This window comes from Leucoraja erinacea, chromosome 35, assembly GCF_028641065.1.
Source record: "Leucoraja erinacea ecotype New England chromosome 35, Leri_hhj_1, whole genome shotgun sequence".
Lineage (NCBI taxonomy): Eukaryota > Metazoa > Chordata > Chondrichthyes > Rajiformes > Rajidae > Leucoraja > Leucoraja erinaceus.
In genome coordinates, this window is record NC_073411.1 from 2,568,158 (window position 1) to 2,584,903 (window position 16,746).

The 16,746-nt window shown below is 47.2% G+C and overlaps 1 protein-coding gene across 1 annotated transcript in view; it reads right to left on the bottom strand.

Moving 5' to 3' along the window:
* Window positions 1–16,627, bottom strand: part of LOC129713174 (inactive carboxypeptidase-like protein X2) — a 100,732-nt gene extending 84,105 nt beyond the window's left edge. Inside the window, exons 1-3 of the mRNA XM_055662015.1 lie at window positions 16,170–16,627; window positions 11,551–11,928; window positions 2,555–2,614 (exon numbers count right to left, since the gene is read on the bottom strand). Of these exons, the coding sequence (XP_055517990.1) occupies window positions 2,555–2,614; window positions 11,551–11,928; window positions 16,170–16,380 (649 nt within the window). The 5' untranslated portion in view covers window positions 16,381–16,627. The remainder of the gene's footprint in view (window positions 1–2,554; window positions 2,615–11,550; window positions 11,929–16,169) is intronic.
* Window positions 16,628–16,746: the final 119 nt, after the last annotated feature.

Sequence of the window (16,746 nt, forward strand, 5' to 3'; positions counted from 1 at the left end):
TTCCCTTTATCATGTATCTGTACACTGTGGACGGCTCGATTATAGTCATGTGTTGTCTTTCCGCTGATGGCTAGCATGCAACGAAAGCTTTTCACTGTACCCAGTACACATACAGTACAGATACTGTACCCAGTACACATACAGGATAGACACTGTACCTCTAAAAACACATACAGTACAGACACTGTACCCAGTACACATACACTACAGACACTGTACCTCAGTACACGTGACAATAAACTAAGCTAATAGCTCCCGGCTTTCAATGGTGTATGACTGGCTCATTTGTTTCCTTCACACCATGAGTCTCCCATGTTTCCTCCTTGCCCGATGGAAACTCAGCTTCAAGTCTATGTGTCTGGTTACAACATCTGCATTGAATTGTATTTTTTTTTATAGATTATGTATATATGAATAACCGAAGGATTACACAGACAGAGTTGAAGCTTGTTCCAACTAAAGCCCATCGCTGGGAAATGTAGACGTTCTGGTTTTACAGACTTTAACAGCCCTCATACAGTCCTTTTGTCCATAACTCAGAAAATACAGAAACATCACTCTACATAGTAACCGGACTTCCAAGGCATTGTATTTCAAAAGCTGGTGGACATAAATAATCAAAAAAAGACGCAAAAATCCCTAAAGACTGAGACATTATTACTGTGGATTTTATTGCTACATTTGCAACATCTCTGGAGAGAAGGAATGTGTGTTGCTTTGCGTTGATATCTTTCTTCATCCAGTCTGAAGAAGGGTCTCGACCCGAAACGTCACCCATTCCTTCCCTCCAGAGATGCTGCCTGTCCCGCTGAGTTACTCCAGCATTTTTGTTTACAAACCAAGCAATAACAAGTGATTCATAGAAGAGACCTCGGTTGTGTTTTAGTCAGGGAGGGCAGCAGCTGGTCTTGACAGAAGCCTAGGGCTGAACAGTTCGCCTGTACTGGCAGTCTGAGGACTGTTACTGGATATATACTGAAACTATCTTACTCACTTTCTATCCACATCATAAAATCAGGCCATTCGGCCCAACAGGTCCTTCCATCCCTTCTTTATCTACCCCTATGAACAAATACCTTCCTTCATAAGAACGTAAAGGGAGAAGTAGGAGCGGGATGGTCAAAGGTGGCGCCACCTGGTGGTTAGGCCACTTACTGAGCGAACCCTCGGCACTTGGGCTGCCAGGATCACATGACTGTGTTTGGCGGGAAGGAGTCGTCATGTGGTTAAGGGGTGTTCCCTGGTATATATTGAGAACCCTGGGGGAAAAAAACCCTCCCCAGTCGCATATGTGCTGTTCTCTGTGTTGTCTTAACAAAGATGACTTTGATTCACAGCACGTGGCTCCCTATACCTTTCATTCTCTCCCAGCCTGATCACAGCTGATCCTTTACATCAGAGTCATTCCTGCACTAACCCCATACCCCTTGGTGCCCAGTACCATCACATACTGGGCGGTGCAGGCTCGAAGGGCCAAATGGCCTCCTCCTGCACCTGTTTTCTTCATGCATCATCTCCTTGAATGAATCTTTGCTTATACCCCAAGCATTCCCCATAATAGTGAAGGTAGACAAGATTGCTGGAGAAACTCAGCGGGTGCGGCAACATCTATGGAGCGAAGGAAATAGGCAACGTTTCGGGCCGAAACGTTGCCTATTTCCTTCGCTCCATAGATGCTGCCGCACCCGCTGAGTTTCTCCAGCAATTTTGTCTACCTTCGATTTACCAGCATCTGCAGTTCCTTCTTGAACCCCATTATAGTGAGCTTAATAACCAGGTAAAGAAACTTCTCCTGAATATTCCTTTGGACTTATTAGTGACGACTTTGTAACAATAGAGTCTAATTCTGGTCTAACAATATGTGGTCCCCTTTTCATGCCTGTCATGTGAAACCACGCTGTAACCATCAAGTCTTCAATCCACCTGGAGTTTAGAAGGATGAGAGGGGATCTCATTGAAACATATAAGATTGTTAAGGGCTTGGACACGCTAAAGGCAGGAAACGTGTTCCCGATGTTGGGGGAGTCCAGAACCAGGGGCCACAGTTTAAGAATAAGGAGTAAGCCATTTAGAACTGAGACGAGGAAACACTTTTTCTCACAGAGTGGTGAGTCTGTGGAATTCTCTGCCTCAGAGGGTGGCGGAGGCAGGTTCTCTGGATGCTTTCAAGAGAGAGCTAGATAGGGCTCTTAAAAAATGCGGAGTCAGGGGATATGGGGAGAAGGCAGGAACGGGGTACTGATTGGGGATGATCGGCCATAATCACATTGAATGGCGGTGTTGGCTCGAAGGGCCAAATGGCCTACTCCTGCACTATTGTCTATTGTCTATTATCACATATCACTTTTTGAATTGAAATTGGCACAACCTGTTTCATATTTCTTGATAGATATTAGTTATGGTATAATTCTAAAAACTCTGATGCACTTTGTTAGCCTTTTGCTTTGTGCTGGAAAACAGTACATAGAGGATCTGTAACGTCGGTTACCGAGTAGCCACCTCCACTAATAGGTATCATGTCTCATTTGATTACTGCAACGCTGAATATACTCACATTTGTCCAAGCCTCTGAGAATTTCCTCATGAATTCCCGTGGAGGGGTCAGTTGGTTTTTCTGCTCAGCAAAGTAATGAAAAATTAAAGATTAATTTTTAAGCGTAACTTGCACACATCTTAAGATTTAAATTGACACATACATTTGAAAGACCTGGCATTTACCTACGTGGAAAGCTTAACAGGGTTTGGCTGGTGAAGGGATGTTTTAATACTAATCCTCACTGCCTCATCCTACACCTGATCCAAGTGTCTATTCTCCCAAGCAGTAGTGTGCTTTGAATGTAAATAGCATTTACAAATCTGAGATTAGAAGCATTAAAATAAATGCAGGTAGACAAAAGTGCTGGAGAAACTCAGCGGGTGTGGCAGCATCTATGGAGCGAAGGAAATAGGCAACGTTTCAGGACGAAACGTTGCCTATTTCCTTCACTCCATAGATGCTGCCGCACCCGCTGAGTTTCTCCAGCACTTTTGTCTACCTTCGATTTTCCAGCATCTGCAGTTCCTTCTTAAACAAATAAATGCAGGTGATCCCTAGACATGAGGAAGAGATAGATAGAGTGGGATCCTTTGCCTGAAAACTTCCTTTATCTTTCTTCTAGAAACATAGAAACATTGTATGTCATTCGGCCCTTCAAGCCAGCACCGCCATTCAATATGATCATGGCTGATCACCCAGAATCAGTACCCCATGCCTGCTTACTCCCCATATCCCTTGATTCCGTTATCCCCAAGAGCTACATCTAACTCTCTCTTGATAATATCCAGTGAATTGACGTCCACTGCCTTCTGTGGCAGAGAATTCCACAGATTCACAACTCTCTGGGTGAAAAAGTTGGGTGTGGGAAATGGGTGCGAGACCAGGTTGGGCACAGGGGTGAGAGTGGGTAGAGAAGGGGGAGGGGGAGTTAGTAATTTATCCAAAATTGGAGAATTAAATGAAAATCGCTGCTCCTCTCCTCTCTTGCACGGAGATATATTTTGGTGAACTCAGAGGACAGGAGCCCAGTGCAAGAAATATAATGAGGAGAAATGAGAAGTCAAGAACTTGGTTAGGAACAAGGTCAATCTGAATGATTTGGTAATAAAACAAATCTCATTACTGCTCTTTGCCCATAGGCCTGAAATTATTAGACTTTACTTTAGACTTTAGAGATACAGCGTGGAAACAGTCCCTTCGGCCCACTGAGTCCGTGCCGACCAGCGATTCCTGTACACTAGCACTATCCCACACACACACACACACACACACGAGGGCAAATTTACAATTTTACTGAAGCCAATTAACCTACAAACTTGCATGTCTTTTTAGTGTGGGAGGAAAACCGGAGCACCCAGAGAAAACCCACGTGGTCACAGGGAGAACGTACAAACTGGTTTTGTGGCTTGGTTCGACAACGTGAGTGCTCTGGAGCGGAAAAGACTACAAAAAGCAGTAAACACTGCCCAGTCCATCATCGGCTCTGACCTCCCTTCCATCGAGGGGATCTATCGCAGTCGCTGCCTCAAAAAGGTTGGCAGCATCATCAAAGGACCCACACCATCCTGGCCACACACTCATTTCCCTGCTACCTTCAGGTAGAAGGTACAGGAGCCTGAAGACTGCAACAACCAGGTTCAGGAATAGCTACTTCCCCACAGCCATCAGGCTATTAAACCTGGCTCAGACAAAACTCTGAACATTTATAGCCCATTCTCTGTTTATTTGCACTTTATCAGTTTATTTATTCATGTGTGTATATATTTATACAATGGTATATGGACACACTGATCTGTTCTGTAGTCATGCCTACTGTGTTCTGTTGTGCTGAAGCAAAGCAAGAATTTCATTGTCCTATCAGGGACACATGACAATAAACTCTCTTGAATCTTGAATCTTGAACTCCGTACAGGCAACACCCGTAGTCAGGATGGAACACGGGTCTCCGGCGCTGTATGGCAGCAACTCTACCGCTGCGCCCCATTCGCTATACCTCCAAAACTATTGACCTTTTGTAGGCACTGCTTTTGATTTGGTACTCGTGGGAATCAGGTGCCGAATGTTCACAAACATTCATAAAGAACAGTGTACAGCAAATAGTTAAGGAAGAAAACAGTGGTGTGGATATTGCTGCGGGATGCCAGAGTGCTTGTGACTTGGCGTGTGTGGTTAAATGCAGATGCTGTAGCCTCAGCGCCTGATACATTCCATCGCTGTTTATAAAGTCCGGTGGTGGAGAAATGAATCACTGAGACAGGGAACAGATAAGCTCCCTATCTGTCTTTGCAATTCCTTGCCAAGTGGAGGAGGCACATCTGGGTAGATAATCATGACTCGCCACAGAAGCATTTCACTTGGTGGATTTAGACTTGGTTAATAATCTCCCCCCTTCGACCAGTCGCTGGAGGATATGGTTTGATCTACTCGTTCTTTTCTTTTGGAGTGCAACCTCGTTAAAGGTTTCTCCACTCCAGCGTGGTCCCTGGTGGATGTTCACCAGGAGTTTCCCTCTCGCTGCTATGAATTCTTTCCCCCGAGGATGGTTTTGCGGCGACGTTCGTTCATCGTTTCCCACCTTCTTCGGCTGACCATTTCCCCCCAGTGTTTGTCGAGGACCTCCCTGTTTGAAGAAGGGTCTCGAGCACAAGCGTCACCCATTGCTTCTCTTCCAGAGATGCTGCCTGTCCCGCTGAGTTACGCCAGCATTTTGCGCCGATCCCTGTTCCACATCTGTTTGCCCATTGATCCTGCATGCCAGGATGATGCCCTGTGCCTTCTGCACCCAGCTAAGGTGGAGTACAGAATACACACAGCTGTAGCAAGTGGCAGGCCTGAAAGCTTTGGGGCTGTTCTACTCACCTTTATTACAGAGGCCCTGGAATGTTATATCAAAGATGTCTTGCTCCATTTGTATTAAGCCACAGCTGGGGCTTTGTACAAGCAAAGAATACTCTCTTGAAGAGAGAGTTGGATAGAGCTCTTAAAGATAGCAGAGTCAGGAGATATGGGGAGAAGGCAGGAACGGGGTACTGAGTGTGGATGATCAGCCATGATCACAGTGAATGGCGGTGCTGGCTCGAAGGGTCGAATGGCCTCCTCCTTCACCTATTGTCTATTGTCTACTGTACTGACATCCCCACTATCAGACGGATGTATAGGAGGCACTGCCTCCAAAAGGCAGCAACATCATCAAAGATTCAACACCAACCTCTCAATTCACTCGTATCTTCGGGAAGAAGGTTTAGGATTCTGAAAACCACAACCGCCAGTGTCGGGAACAGCTTCTTCCTAACAATAATTACACTCTGGAAAACTACACACACTAACTTCAAATGTGAACTGAAGACTGAGGACTGAGGACTTAACTTGGTCCTGACCGGAGATAAGATGCTGCCTGCCCCGCTAAGTTACTCCAGTGCATTTGGTCTAGCTTTGGCGTAAACCAGCATCTGCAGTTCCTTCCTACACATGGTAGAGATAGTTCATTTCAGTGCGTGCAATCACTTTCCAGGGAGTTATCTCGGACGTCAAACCATGCTGGAGTGCATTTACACTAAACAAACGGAGAAATGACCCTGTGGGGGCTCTGCCTCTGTATCTTCAACCTCGCAGTGAGTCTAATGGCACTGGCGGGGATGAGGAGAGGGTGAAGTTTACTGGTTCCTGCCAGGCTTCAGGAGAAAACATCACAAGTGAGAGGGGAGACAAGGAACTGCAGATGCTGTAAATCTTTAGGAAGATGGGGAGGAATTTCTTTAGTCAAACGGTGGTGAATCTGTGGAATTCTTTGCCACAGAAGGCAGTGGAGGCCAAGTCAGTGGATATATTTTGAGGCAGAGGTAGATAGATTTTTGATTAGTACGGGTGTCAGGGATTATGGGAAGGCAGGAGAATGGGGTTAGGAGCGAGAGAGAGATCAGCCATGATCTTCAGAGGTTAGCAGAATCAAGGGATATGGGGAGAAGGCAGGCACAGGTTACTGATTGTGGATGATCAGCCATGATCACAATGAATGGCCGTGCTGGTTCAAAGGGCAAAATGGCCTCCTCCTGCACCTATTTTCTATGTTTCCATGATTGAATGGCGGAGCAGACTTGACGGGCCAAATGGCCTAATTCTGCTCCTATCACGTATGACCTTATGATGAGCGTGGACTTCGTGGGCTGTTTGACCAGAGATGACCCAAGTGCTGTTGGTATTAGATCTGATATTATCCAGATGTTGTTGCTGTCATTAGGTGATAACATCTGTGTGTTGTTGATATTGTACAGTGAGATCACCTAGCTTTAGTTGACACTGCACAATATCATCCAGATATTTTTGATATCAAATAGTGACAGTGGACCAAAGATGAATCCCAAACGAGAGAGAAAGTTTAAAAGGACAATATTTTCAGCAAGGCATATTTTGACATGCGGAATGAAACATAGAAACATAGACCATAGGTGCAGGAGGAGGCCATTCGGCCCTTCAAGCCAGCACCGCCATTCATTGTGATCATGGCTGATCGTCCCCTATCAATAACCCGTGCCTGCCTGCTCCCCAAACAGAAGCAGCCTGCTTATTCCTTCTTGAAGCTGGGCCTAATCCTGCCTCATGAGGTAAGTGTAGCAGGAAAGTTCCAGAAAGCTGGCACCGTGCCAAATGAGGTGTCATGTTACAAGCACCCTGCATGCCATAGCTTTACAACTTCAAACAACCTGAAAAACCTCTTCAAATGTTTTTTGAAATGTAATCGAACTGTAGTCACTAATAATCTGAAGAAGGGTCTCGACCCGAAACGTCACCCATTCCTTCTCTCCAGAGATGCTGCCTGCCCCGCTGAGTTACTCCAGCGTTTTGTGTCTATCTCCACTAATGAGTGATGTTAGCCCTTTGTCATATGTTGCACCAGAATGATCGTGTCATTCAGCACCCTGGGTAATATTCGATTGTCAACCGAGTACATTAATCCCATCTGAAGAAAGGTTTGACAACGTTCTCACTCCCGAATAATATACGGGACAAATTCCCGACGGCAATTTGTTGACCGACTCGCCCGTGGCTGGGTCAATGATGAGTTGTCCCGGGTGCTGGACTGCACACAAAGTCCAGCCGGCGGGGCCAGCTGACGAGTGAACCGATGATCGGCCATGAGAAGGAGGGGCGGTGGTGTCGGCGCTAAGCGAAGGTCGGACAGCTGACCGGGTTGCCGACCGACGGGGCCACGGGACACTCCAGCATTTTGTGTCTATCTACGGTCTAAACCAGCATCTGCAGTTCCTTCCTACACATGAATCTGATTATTTGGTCATTATCACATTACTGTTTATGAGACTGTGTGGCGTGCAAATTGTCGAGCACATTATCACACCTTCCACACCTCTCAGGTGCTTCATCAGCTGCAGGGAGATCTGGACTGGTCTCAGATTGTGTTTAGTCTTTCTTTTATTCAATTTGTGTGTACGTTTTTCATAACTGTAGCCTCTTGGCCGAAAGGAGGATTGGACAGGCTAGATGCAGGAAGAATGTTCCCGATATTGGGGGGAGTCCAGAACCAGGGGGTCACACAGTTTAAGAACAAGGGGTCGGCCATTTAGAACTGAGATGAGGAAAAACGTATTCACCCAGAGAGTTGTGAATCTGTGGAATTCTCTGCCACAGAAGGCAGTGGAGGCCAATTCACTGGATGTTTTCAAGAGAGAGTTAGATTTAGCTCTTAGGGCTAAAGGAATCAAGGGTTATGGGGAAAAAGCAGGAACGGGGCACTGATTCTAGATGTTCAGCCATGATCATATTGAATGGTGGTGAAGGGCCGAAGCTTCCTCCTGTACCTATTTTCTATGTTTTAAAGCAATATGATGTTCCCGCAATCTGTCATTAATTTTCTCCTCCAAAATGCCTGTTTTTCTATTTACAGATTGTTTAGGCTCTTGGTCATGGAAAGTGATTTCAGGGAACAGTTTTCACCCTTTGATGTGTGGGAAGGAACTGCAGATCCTGGTTTACATCAATTCGGAGATAGACACCAAATGCTGAAGCAACTCAGCGGGACAGGCAGCATCTCTGGAGAATGCTGCCTGCCCCGCTGAATTTCACCCATTGATGTTAATGTTTGCAAAGAAAGAGGAGGAAATTCTACCAATAGACACCAGGAACGACAGGTGCAGGCATACAAAAAAAAAGTCAAAGTGCCGGAGTAACTCAGCGGGACAGGCAGCATCCCAGTAGAACATGGATCAAGATGGGGGGGAAAAGTGGGGGGGGGGGGGGGGGGGGGGGGGGGGGGGGGGGGGGGGGGGGGAAGCGGGGAAGTATCGGAGAGCTGGGATGTCAGCTTAGTTCAAAAAGAGTTGCTTTATTTTCAACTCAGATCATTATTTTTTTGCTGGAATTCAATTTTATGAGAACTTTGATGACAAGAAAATAACAAAGAAAGCAAAGAAGTTATATTCCATCGATCAGCCCCAGGAACTGTCACCCAGGCTCAGTAGTACTCCTGGAAGAACTCAGTGGGTCAGGCAGCATCTGTGGAGGGAGGTAGAAAGACATGGGATGAGACCCCAGACCCGACTGAAAGGAAGAGGAGTCGAGTATAGGAGCAAAGAGGTCCTTCTGCAGTTGTACACAGCCCTAGTGAGACCACACCTGGAGTATTGTGTGCAGTTTTGGTCCCCTCATTTGAAGAAGGACATTCTTGCTATTGAGGGAGTGCAGCGTAGGTTTACAAGGTTAATTCCCGGGATGGTGGGACTGTCATATGCTGAGAGAATGGAGCAGCTGGGCTTGTACACTCTGGAGTTTAGAATGAAGAGAGGGAATCTCATTGAATCATATAAGATTGTTAAAGGAATGGACACGTTAGAGGCAGGAAAGGACATTATTGCCATAGAGGGAGTGCAGAGAAGGTTCACCAGACTGATTCCTGGGATGTCAGGACTGTCTTATGAAGAAAGATTGGATAGACTTGGTTTATACTCTCTAGAATTTAGGAGATTGAGAGGGGATCTTATAGAAACTTACAAAATTCTTAAGGGGTTGGACAGGCTAGATGCAGGAATATTGCTCCCGATGTTGGGGAAGTCCAGGACAAGGGGTCACAGCTTAAGGATAAGGGGGAAATCCTTTAAAACCGGGATGAAAAGAACTTTTTTCACACAGAGAGTGGTGAATCTCTGGAACTCTCTGCTGCAGAGGGTAGTCAAGGGGCCAGTTCATTGGCTATATTTAAGAGGGAGTTAGATGTGGCCCTTGTGGCTAAGGGGATCAGAGGGTATGGAGAGAAGGCAGGTACGGGATACTGAGTTGGATGATCAGCCATGATCATATTGAATGGCGGTGCAGGCTCGAAGGGCCTACTCCTGCACCTAATTTCTATGTTTCTATGAAACATGTTCCCGATGTCGGGGGAGTCCAGAACCAGGGGCCACAGTTTAAGAATAAGGAGCAAGCCATTTAGAACGGAGACAAGGAAACACTTTTTCTCACAGAGAGTGGTGAGTCTGTGGAATTCTCTGCCTCAGAGGGCGGTGGAGGCAGGTTCTCGGGATGCTTTCAAGAGAGAGCTAGATAGGGCTCTTAAAAATAGCGGAGTCAGTGGATATGGGGAGAAGGCAGGAACGGGATACTGATTGGGGATGATCAGCCATGATCACATTGAATGGCGGTGCTGGCTCGAAGGGCCAAATGGCCTACTCCTGCACCTATTGTCTATTGTCTATTGAAAGATAGCGAGTATAAAAATGTGAGGGGGGGAGTGGAAGATCTGGTGAGTGGTGGAAATCGCAGAGGGGGGGAGCAGTGAGAGAGACTCTGCCAGAGCTCCTGTCAACCTAGAGCCGTAACACGCAAAACACGATGCTGGAATCTGAAATAAAAGATGGTGGTGCAGCGGTAGATTTGTGCGCCACAGCAGCAGAGGCCCGGGTCCGTTCCCGACTACGGGTGCTGTCTGTGCGGAGTTTGCACGTTCTCCCCGTGACTTGCGTGGGTTTTCTCCGAGATCTTCGGTTTCCTCCCACACCCCACAGACGTGCGGGTACGTAGGTTAATCTGGCTTCTTGGCTTATGTGTAAAATTGTCCCTGGTGTGTTTCGGATCGTGTTAACACGCGGGGACCGCTGGTCGGAGCGGACCCGGTGGTCCGAAGGACGCTGTATCTCTAAACTAAACAAAAACTAAACTAAAGAACAGGTGAATTCATAGATGGCTGGGTTGGAACAGCAAAGCTCAGCCTTCCTGCATGTAACCATGTTGAACAGTATCCTCCAGCTGGTACACTTTCATTGTAGACAAAATTGCTGGAGAAACTTTGCCCAATTATAGGAAGGATGTCAACAAAATAGAGAGAGTACAGAGGAGATTTACTAGAATGTTGCCTGGGTTTCAACAACTAAGTTACAGAGGTAGGTTGAATAAGTTAGGTCTTTATTCTCTGGAGCGCAGAAGGTTGAGGGGGGACCTGATAGAGGTCTTTAAAACGATGAGAGGGATAGACAGAGTTGATGTGGACAAGCTTTTCCCTTTGAGAATAGGGAGGATTCAAACAAGAGGACATGACTTCAGAATTAAGGGACAGAAGTTTAGGGGTAATATGAGGGGGAACTTCTTTACTCAGAGAGTGGTAGCGGTGTGGAATGAGCTTCCAGTGGAAGTGGTGGAGGCAGGTTCATTGGTATCATTCAAAAATAAATTGGATAGGCATATGGATGAGAAGGGAATGGAGGGTTATGGTATGAGTGCAGGCAGGTGGGACTAAGGGGAAAAAAAATTTGTTCGGCACGGACTTGTAGGGCCGAGATGGCCTGTTTCTGTGCTGTAATTGTTATATGGTTATATATGGTTAAACTCAGCGGGTACGGCAGCATCTATGGAGCGAAGGAAATAGGCAACGTTTCGTCCCGAAACGTTGCCTATTTCCTTCGCTCCATAGATGCTGCCGTACCCGGCTGAGTTTCTCCAGCACTTTTGTCTACCTTTGATTTTCCAGCATCTGCAGTTCCTGTTTGAACACACTCTCACTGTATACAACATACCCTTGTATCCTTCCTCTGGCTGAACCATCTCTCCCCGCACGGGCTCCACAATCCCCTCACGATCGCCCACTGGTTTCTTTGGGGCTTTTTCTTTCCCAGATTTGGGTTTTTTGTCCTTTTTGGGTTTGGCAGTTTTCTCTTTGGGTTTCTTCTCTTTCTTTGCCTTCGGAGCTTTCTCCTTCGGTTTCTTCTCCTTCTTTCGCTTGGGCGTCTTCACCTTTGGCTTCTTTTCCTTCTTGACCTTTCTGGGCGTCCCGGTCGGTTTCAGCGCCACCGCCACCGCCGGCGTCACCGTCGGCAGGCTGTCCGGTTCCCCGCGTCTCCTCCGCGCGTCTGGGAGAGTGCCCTCCGCTCCATGTAACACTTTCTTGGATCGCCCTGTTGAAAGAGAATGACGCCCATCAAGGTCAGCAGAGATAATGTGCTGTTTTAGAGACACAGCATCCATCACCCGTTCACATTAGTTCAATGTTATCCCATTTTCTCAACCATGGACACATAGGAACATCGAAAATAGGTGCAGGAGGAGGCCATTCGGCCCTTCGAGCCAGCACCGCCATTCATTGTGATCAGGTCATCTGATCGTCCCCTATCAATAACCCGTGCCTGCCTTCTCCCCATATCCCTTGCATTGACAATGAAATGCATTTCATTGTCAATGCATTTCGTTGTCTCTGTACTGTACACTGACAATGACAATTAAAATTGAATCTGAATCTGAATCTGAATCTTGACTCTATTTAAGAGGGAGTTAGATGTGGCCCTTGTGGCTAAAGGGATCAGGGGGGATGGAGAGAAGGCAGGTACAGGATACTGAGTTGGATGATCAGCCATGATCATATTGAATGGCGGTGCAGGCTCGAAGGGCCGAATGGCCTACTCCTGCACCTATTTTCTATGTTTCTATGTTGATTCCACTAGCCCCTAGAGCTCTATCTAACTATCTCTTAAATCCATCCAGTGATTTGGCCTCCACTGCCCTCTGAGGCAGGGAATTCCATAAATTCACAACTCTCTGGGTGAAAAAGTTTTTTTTTCTCACCTCAGTCTTAAATGACCTTCCCTTTATTCTAAGACCGCTCCGTACGCAGAGGCCAATTCACCCACAAGCCCAGAGACCCCTTGGAATGTGGGAGGAAGCCGGAGCACCCGGTGGAAGCTGGGAGAACAAGCAAACTCCACACAGACAGCACCCGAGGTCGGGATGGACCTCGAGGCAGCAGCTCTCCTCACCGCACCACTCTGCCCCCGCGCGGAGCAAAGAAAGAGGTAACGTTTCCGTTTCCATTCTAGTCCCTTGTCACGTGTGAAGAAAGGAACCGCAAGTGCCGGAATCTTGAACAAAGTGCTGAGGGAGCTCAGCAGGTCAGGCAGCATCTAAGGAGGGGATGGAAAGACCATGTTTCAGGTCGGGATCCTTCTACACTGGATGAAGAACAACGGTGAATATCCTAAATGTAAATAAAGCATTTCCCCAAACAGAAGCATTGTAACCGAACCAAGGGGAGCAGGCCAGTTGAACAACCTTGTCTTGTTAGAGACGTTGAAGGCGAAACTAAAATGATTCCAGGTGATCGATTTGTGGAATTCCCTGCCACAGAGGGCAGTGGAGGCCAAATCACTGGACGGATTTAAGAGAGAGTTAGATAGAGCTCTAGGGGCAAGTGGAGTCAAGGGATATGGGGAGAAGGCAGGCACGGGTTATTGATAGGGGACGATCAGCCATGATCGCAATGAATGGCGGTGCTGGCTCAAAGAGCCGGATGGCCTCCTGCTGTGGCTATTTTCTATGTTTCTATGCTTCTTTAGGAAGGCTGTGGTAATGGGTATATGAATGCAAGGATAAGAGGGAAAGATTTGAATAACTTATTCATCAGGGACCACTAATGAAAAAGAGATGGATTTATTTCAAAGTTGAAACATTATTGCGTTTTGAGTCGGTTGCTTCCATAATGCTTAGGGGAATTAGTGGTTTAGTGTTTATATGGAGAATTCCCCCATACTTTAACATACATTTTCTGCATTTGGAAATGTCTGTAGAAGTCAAACTGTTCCCCACCTGTTTGACTCCCACTTAACAAAAATGGATTGATTTTACATTTTTTATCCACGTTTAAGTATCATGTTACTAACTATTGCTACTTTATTTCCTCCTTCCCAAACAGATTTTCATACCAAGTGTTCAGAACTTGGGCAGGCACGGCAGCGCAGCAGTAGAGTTGCTGCCTTAATGCCCCTGTCCCACTTAGGAAACCTGAACGGAAACCTCTGGAGACTATGCGCCCCACCCAAGGTTTCCGTGCGGTTCCCGGAGGTTTTTGTCAGTCTCCCTATCTGCTTCCACTACCTGCAACCTCCGGCAACCACCTGCAACCTCCGGGAAGCACGGAAACCTTGGGTGGGGCGCAAAGTCTCCAGAGGTTTCCGTTCCGTGGAGAGATAAGTTTTTTTTGGCCTCCATCACAGTTATGTGATGGATGTTTATGTTAAATGTAATTATGTTGTGTCTGGGGTCTATTTGTGTGTATTGTATGGCTGCAGAAACGGCATTTCGTTTGGACCTCCAGGGGTCCAAATGACAATTAAATTGACTCTTGACTCTCTCTCTTGACTCTCTTCAGGTTTCCTAAGTGGGACAGGGGTATATTACAGCGCTGGAGACCCGGGTTCGATCCCGACTACAGGTGCTGTCTGTGTGGAGTTTGTACGATCTCCCCGTGACCGTGTGGTTTTTCTCCGAGATCTTCGCTTTCCTCCCACACTCCAAAGACGTACAAGTGTAAATTCTCCATATAAACACACAACCATTAGTTCCCCTCCGACACCGCTAAGCATTGTGGAATCAACGCTCAAGTTAATTGGCTTGGTGTATGTGTAAAATTGTCCGTGGTGTGTGTAGGATAGCGTTAATATGCGGGGATCGCTGGTCGGCACGGACTCGATGGGCCAAAGGGCCTGTTTCTGCGCTGTATCTCTAAACTAAACTAAAAAAACTCATACAAGATCATAACTAGAATAGATGAAAGTGGCTCCCCTGCCTATTTTCTTCAGCGTCCTAGAGTATTAATAACTTTCTCTCCCCGCACAAATATTTCTTAAACTAATGCAAGTTCTTTCTGAGCTGGGTCTTATTTTAGACCCTTCTCCCAATTATTCAGCTGCAAGTTAACATTTGGCCGGAGAGCGAACTGCCTGCCACACAGTATTTGTAAGCGGCAGGTCATGTTTGTTATCTCACCAGCCCCCCTCACCCCCCCCCTCTACTCTCCCCACCCCACCACCCTCCCCCATCTTCTCCCTCCCCCTCCTCTACCCCCCCACCCACTCTCTCCCTCCTCCTCTCCCCACCCTCTCTCCAAATCCCCCCTAAAGCAGATTATAAAGACCTGTCATTTTAGTTAGTTTAAGGGCCTGTCCCACTTGGGTGTAATTTGCGTGTCACACTGGTGGTGCGCGAAGATTTTGTGAATCCCAAAATCCGCGCATCACTGCCTACACCACCACGCCTCACCACCCGCCACGCACGCATCATGTGTGTGTCACGATGCTCGTGTCGTGCGGCTTGAAGCGTAAATGATGTCACGTAAATGACAGCCAAGTGGGACAGGCCCTTTAGTCTATTGTCTCCTGTACCAAGGTGCAGTGAAAAGCTTTTGTTGTGTGCTAACCAGTCAGCAGAAAGACTTTACATGACTACAATCGAGCTAAAGTGAATAAAGTTTAGTGCAAGATAAAATCCAGTAAAGTCCGATTAAAGATAGTCCATGGGTCTCCAATGAGGTAGATGGGAGGTCAGGACCACTCTCTACTTGTTGACAGGATGGTTCAGTTGCCTGATAACAGCCGGCAAGAAACTGTCCCTGAATCCGGAGGTGTGCGTTTTCATACTTCTGTTCCTCTTGCGTTATGCGAGAGGGGAGACGAGGGAATGAGATTGGTCCTTGATGATGCTGCTGGCGTTGCCGAGGCAGCGTGAAGTGTAACTAGAGTCAATGGAAGGGAGGTTGGTGTGTGTGTGTGATGGTCCAGGCTACATCTGCATTTTGGTTATAACATTCCACAAATATAACAATTACACTGCAGAAACAAATAGCTTTTCACTGTACCTCGGTACATGTGATAATAAACTGAACAATACAGCATGGGAACAGGCCCTTCTGCCCACATTGTCCATGCTGACCAAAGATACCATACTGGACTAGTCCCATTTGCCTGAATTTGGCCCATGGCCCACCAAACCGTGGATGGCCACTAGATGAAAGAGCTGTATAAACACTTACTTACACTGTACAAAACCATGAGAGGAATAGATCGGGTAGATGCACAGAATCTCGAGGACCATAGGACAAAGGTTCAAGGTGAAGGGAAAAGATTTAATAGGAATCCGAGGGGTAACTTTTTTCACACAAATGGGTGTATGGTACGTGTATGGAACAAGCTGCCAGAGGAGGTAGTTGAGGCTGGGACTATCCCAACGTTTAAGAAACAGTTGGACAGGAACATGGATAGGACAGGTTTGGAGGGATATGGACCAAACGCAGGCAGATGGGACTAGTGTTGGCAAGTTGGGCCGAAGGGCCTGTTTCCACGGCGTATCACTCTATGATTCTATGACTTACCAGGAGCGGGTCCTTGGCCAGTCCGGAGAGATGTTGCTCCATCTGACGCTGCTCGGGATGGGGTGGGCAGTGAGACCGCTGCCTTGTCCCCGCTCGCCGGGCCGGCTCGGACCTCGGCTCGGGGGTCTGGAGGAGGGGGGTGGGCGTGCAGACACTGCGACAGGAGCAGGAGGAAGGTGCAGGTCGCGGGGAGAGCGGCGAGGGTGGTCATCTCGGACAGACCCCGCTAGATCACCCACCCACACACACAGAAAATATCCAGCCGGACAAACAAAAGATTCACAGCAGATGCCAGCCAATACCCCTCAACCACCGAGGGCTAACTTAGAGAGAACTGCATGGGCTAAAAAAAAAAAAAAAAGTTGATACAATTCTTGCCACGTTGAATCCCCCTTGAAAAAGAACCACTCGGTTGGTTGAAGAGTTAAAGCCCAGCTCGGTTAACCGATTGAAATACACCCGCTGGGATGAAACTTCCACGATGCTGGGGGTTTGAATGGACTCGCCTCTGCAGCGCTCCGGTCCCTTTGCGAAGGTCTATCTATCTATCTATCTATCCCTCCCTCTCTCGCTGGCT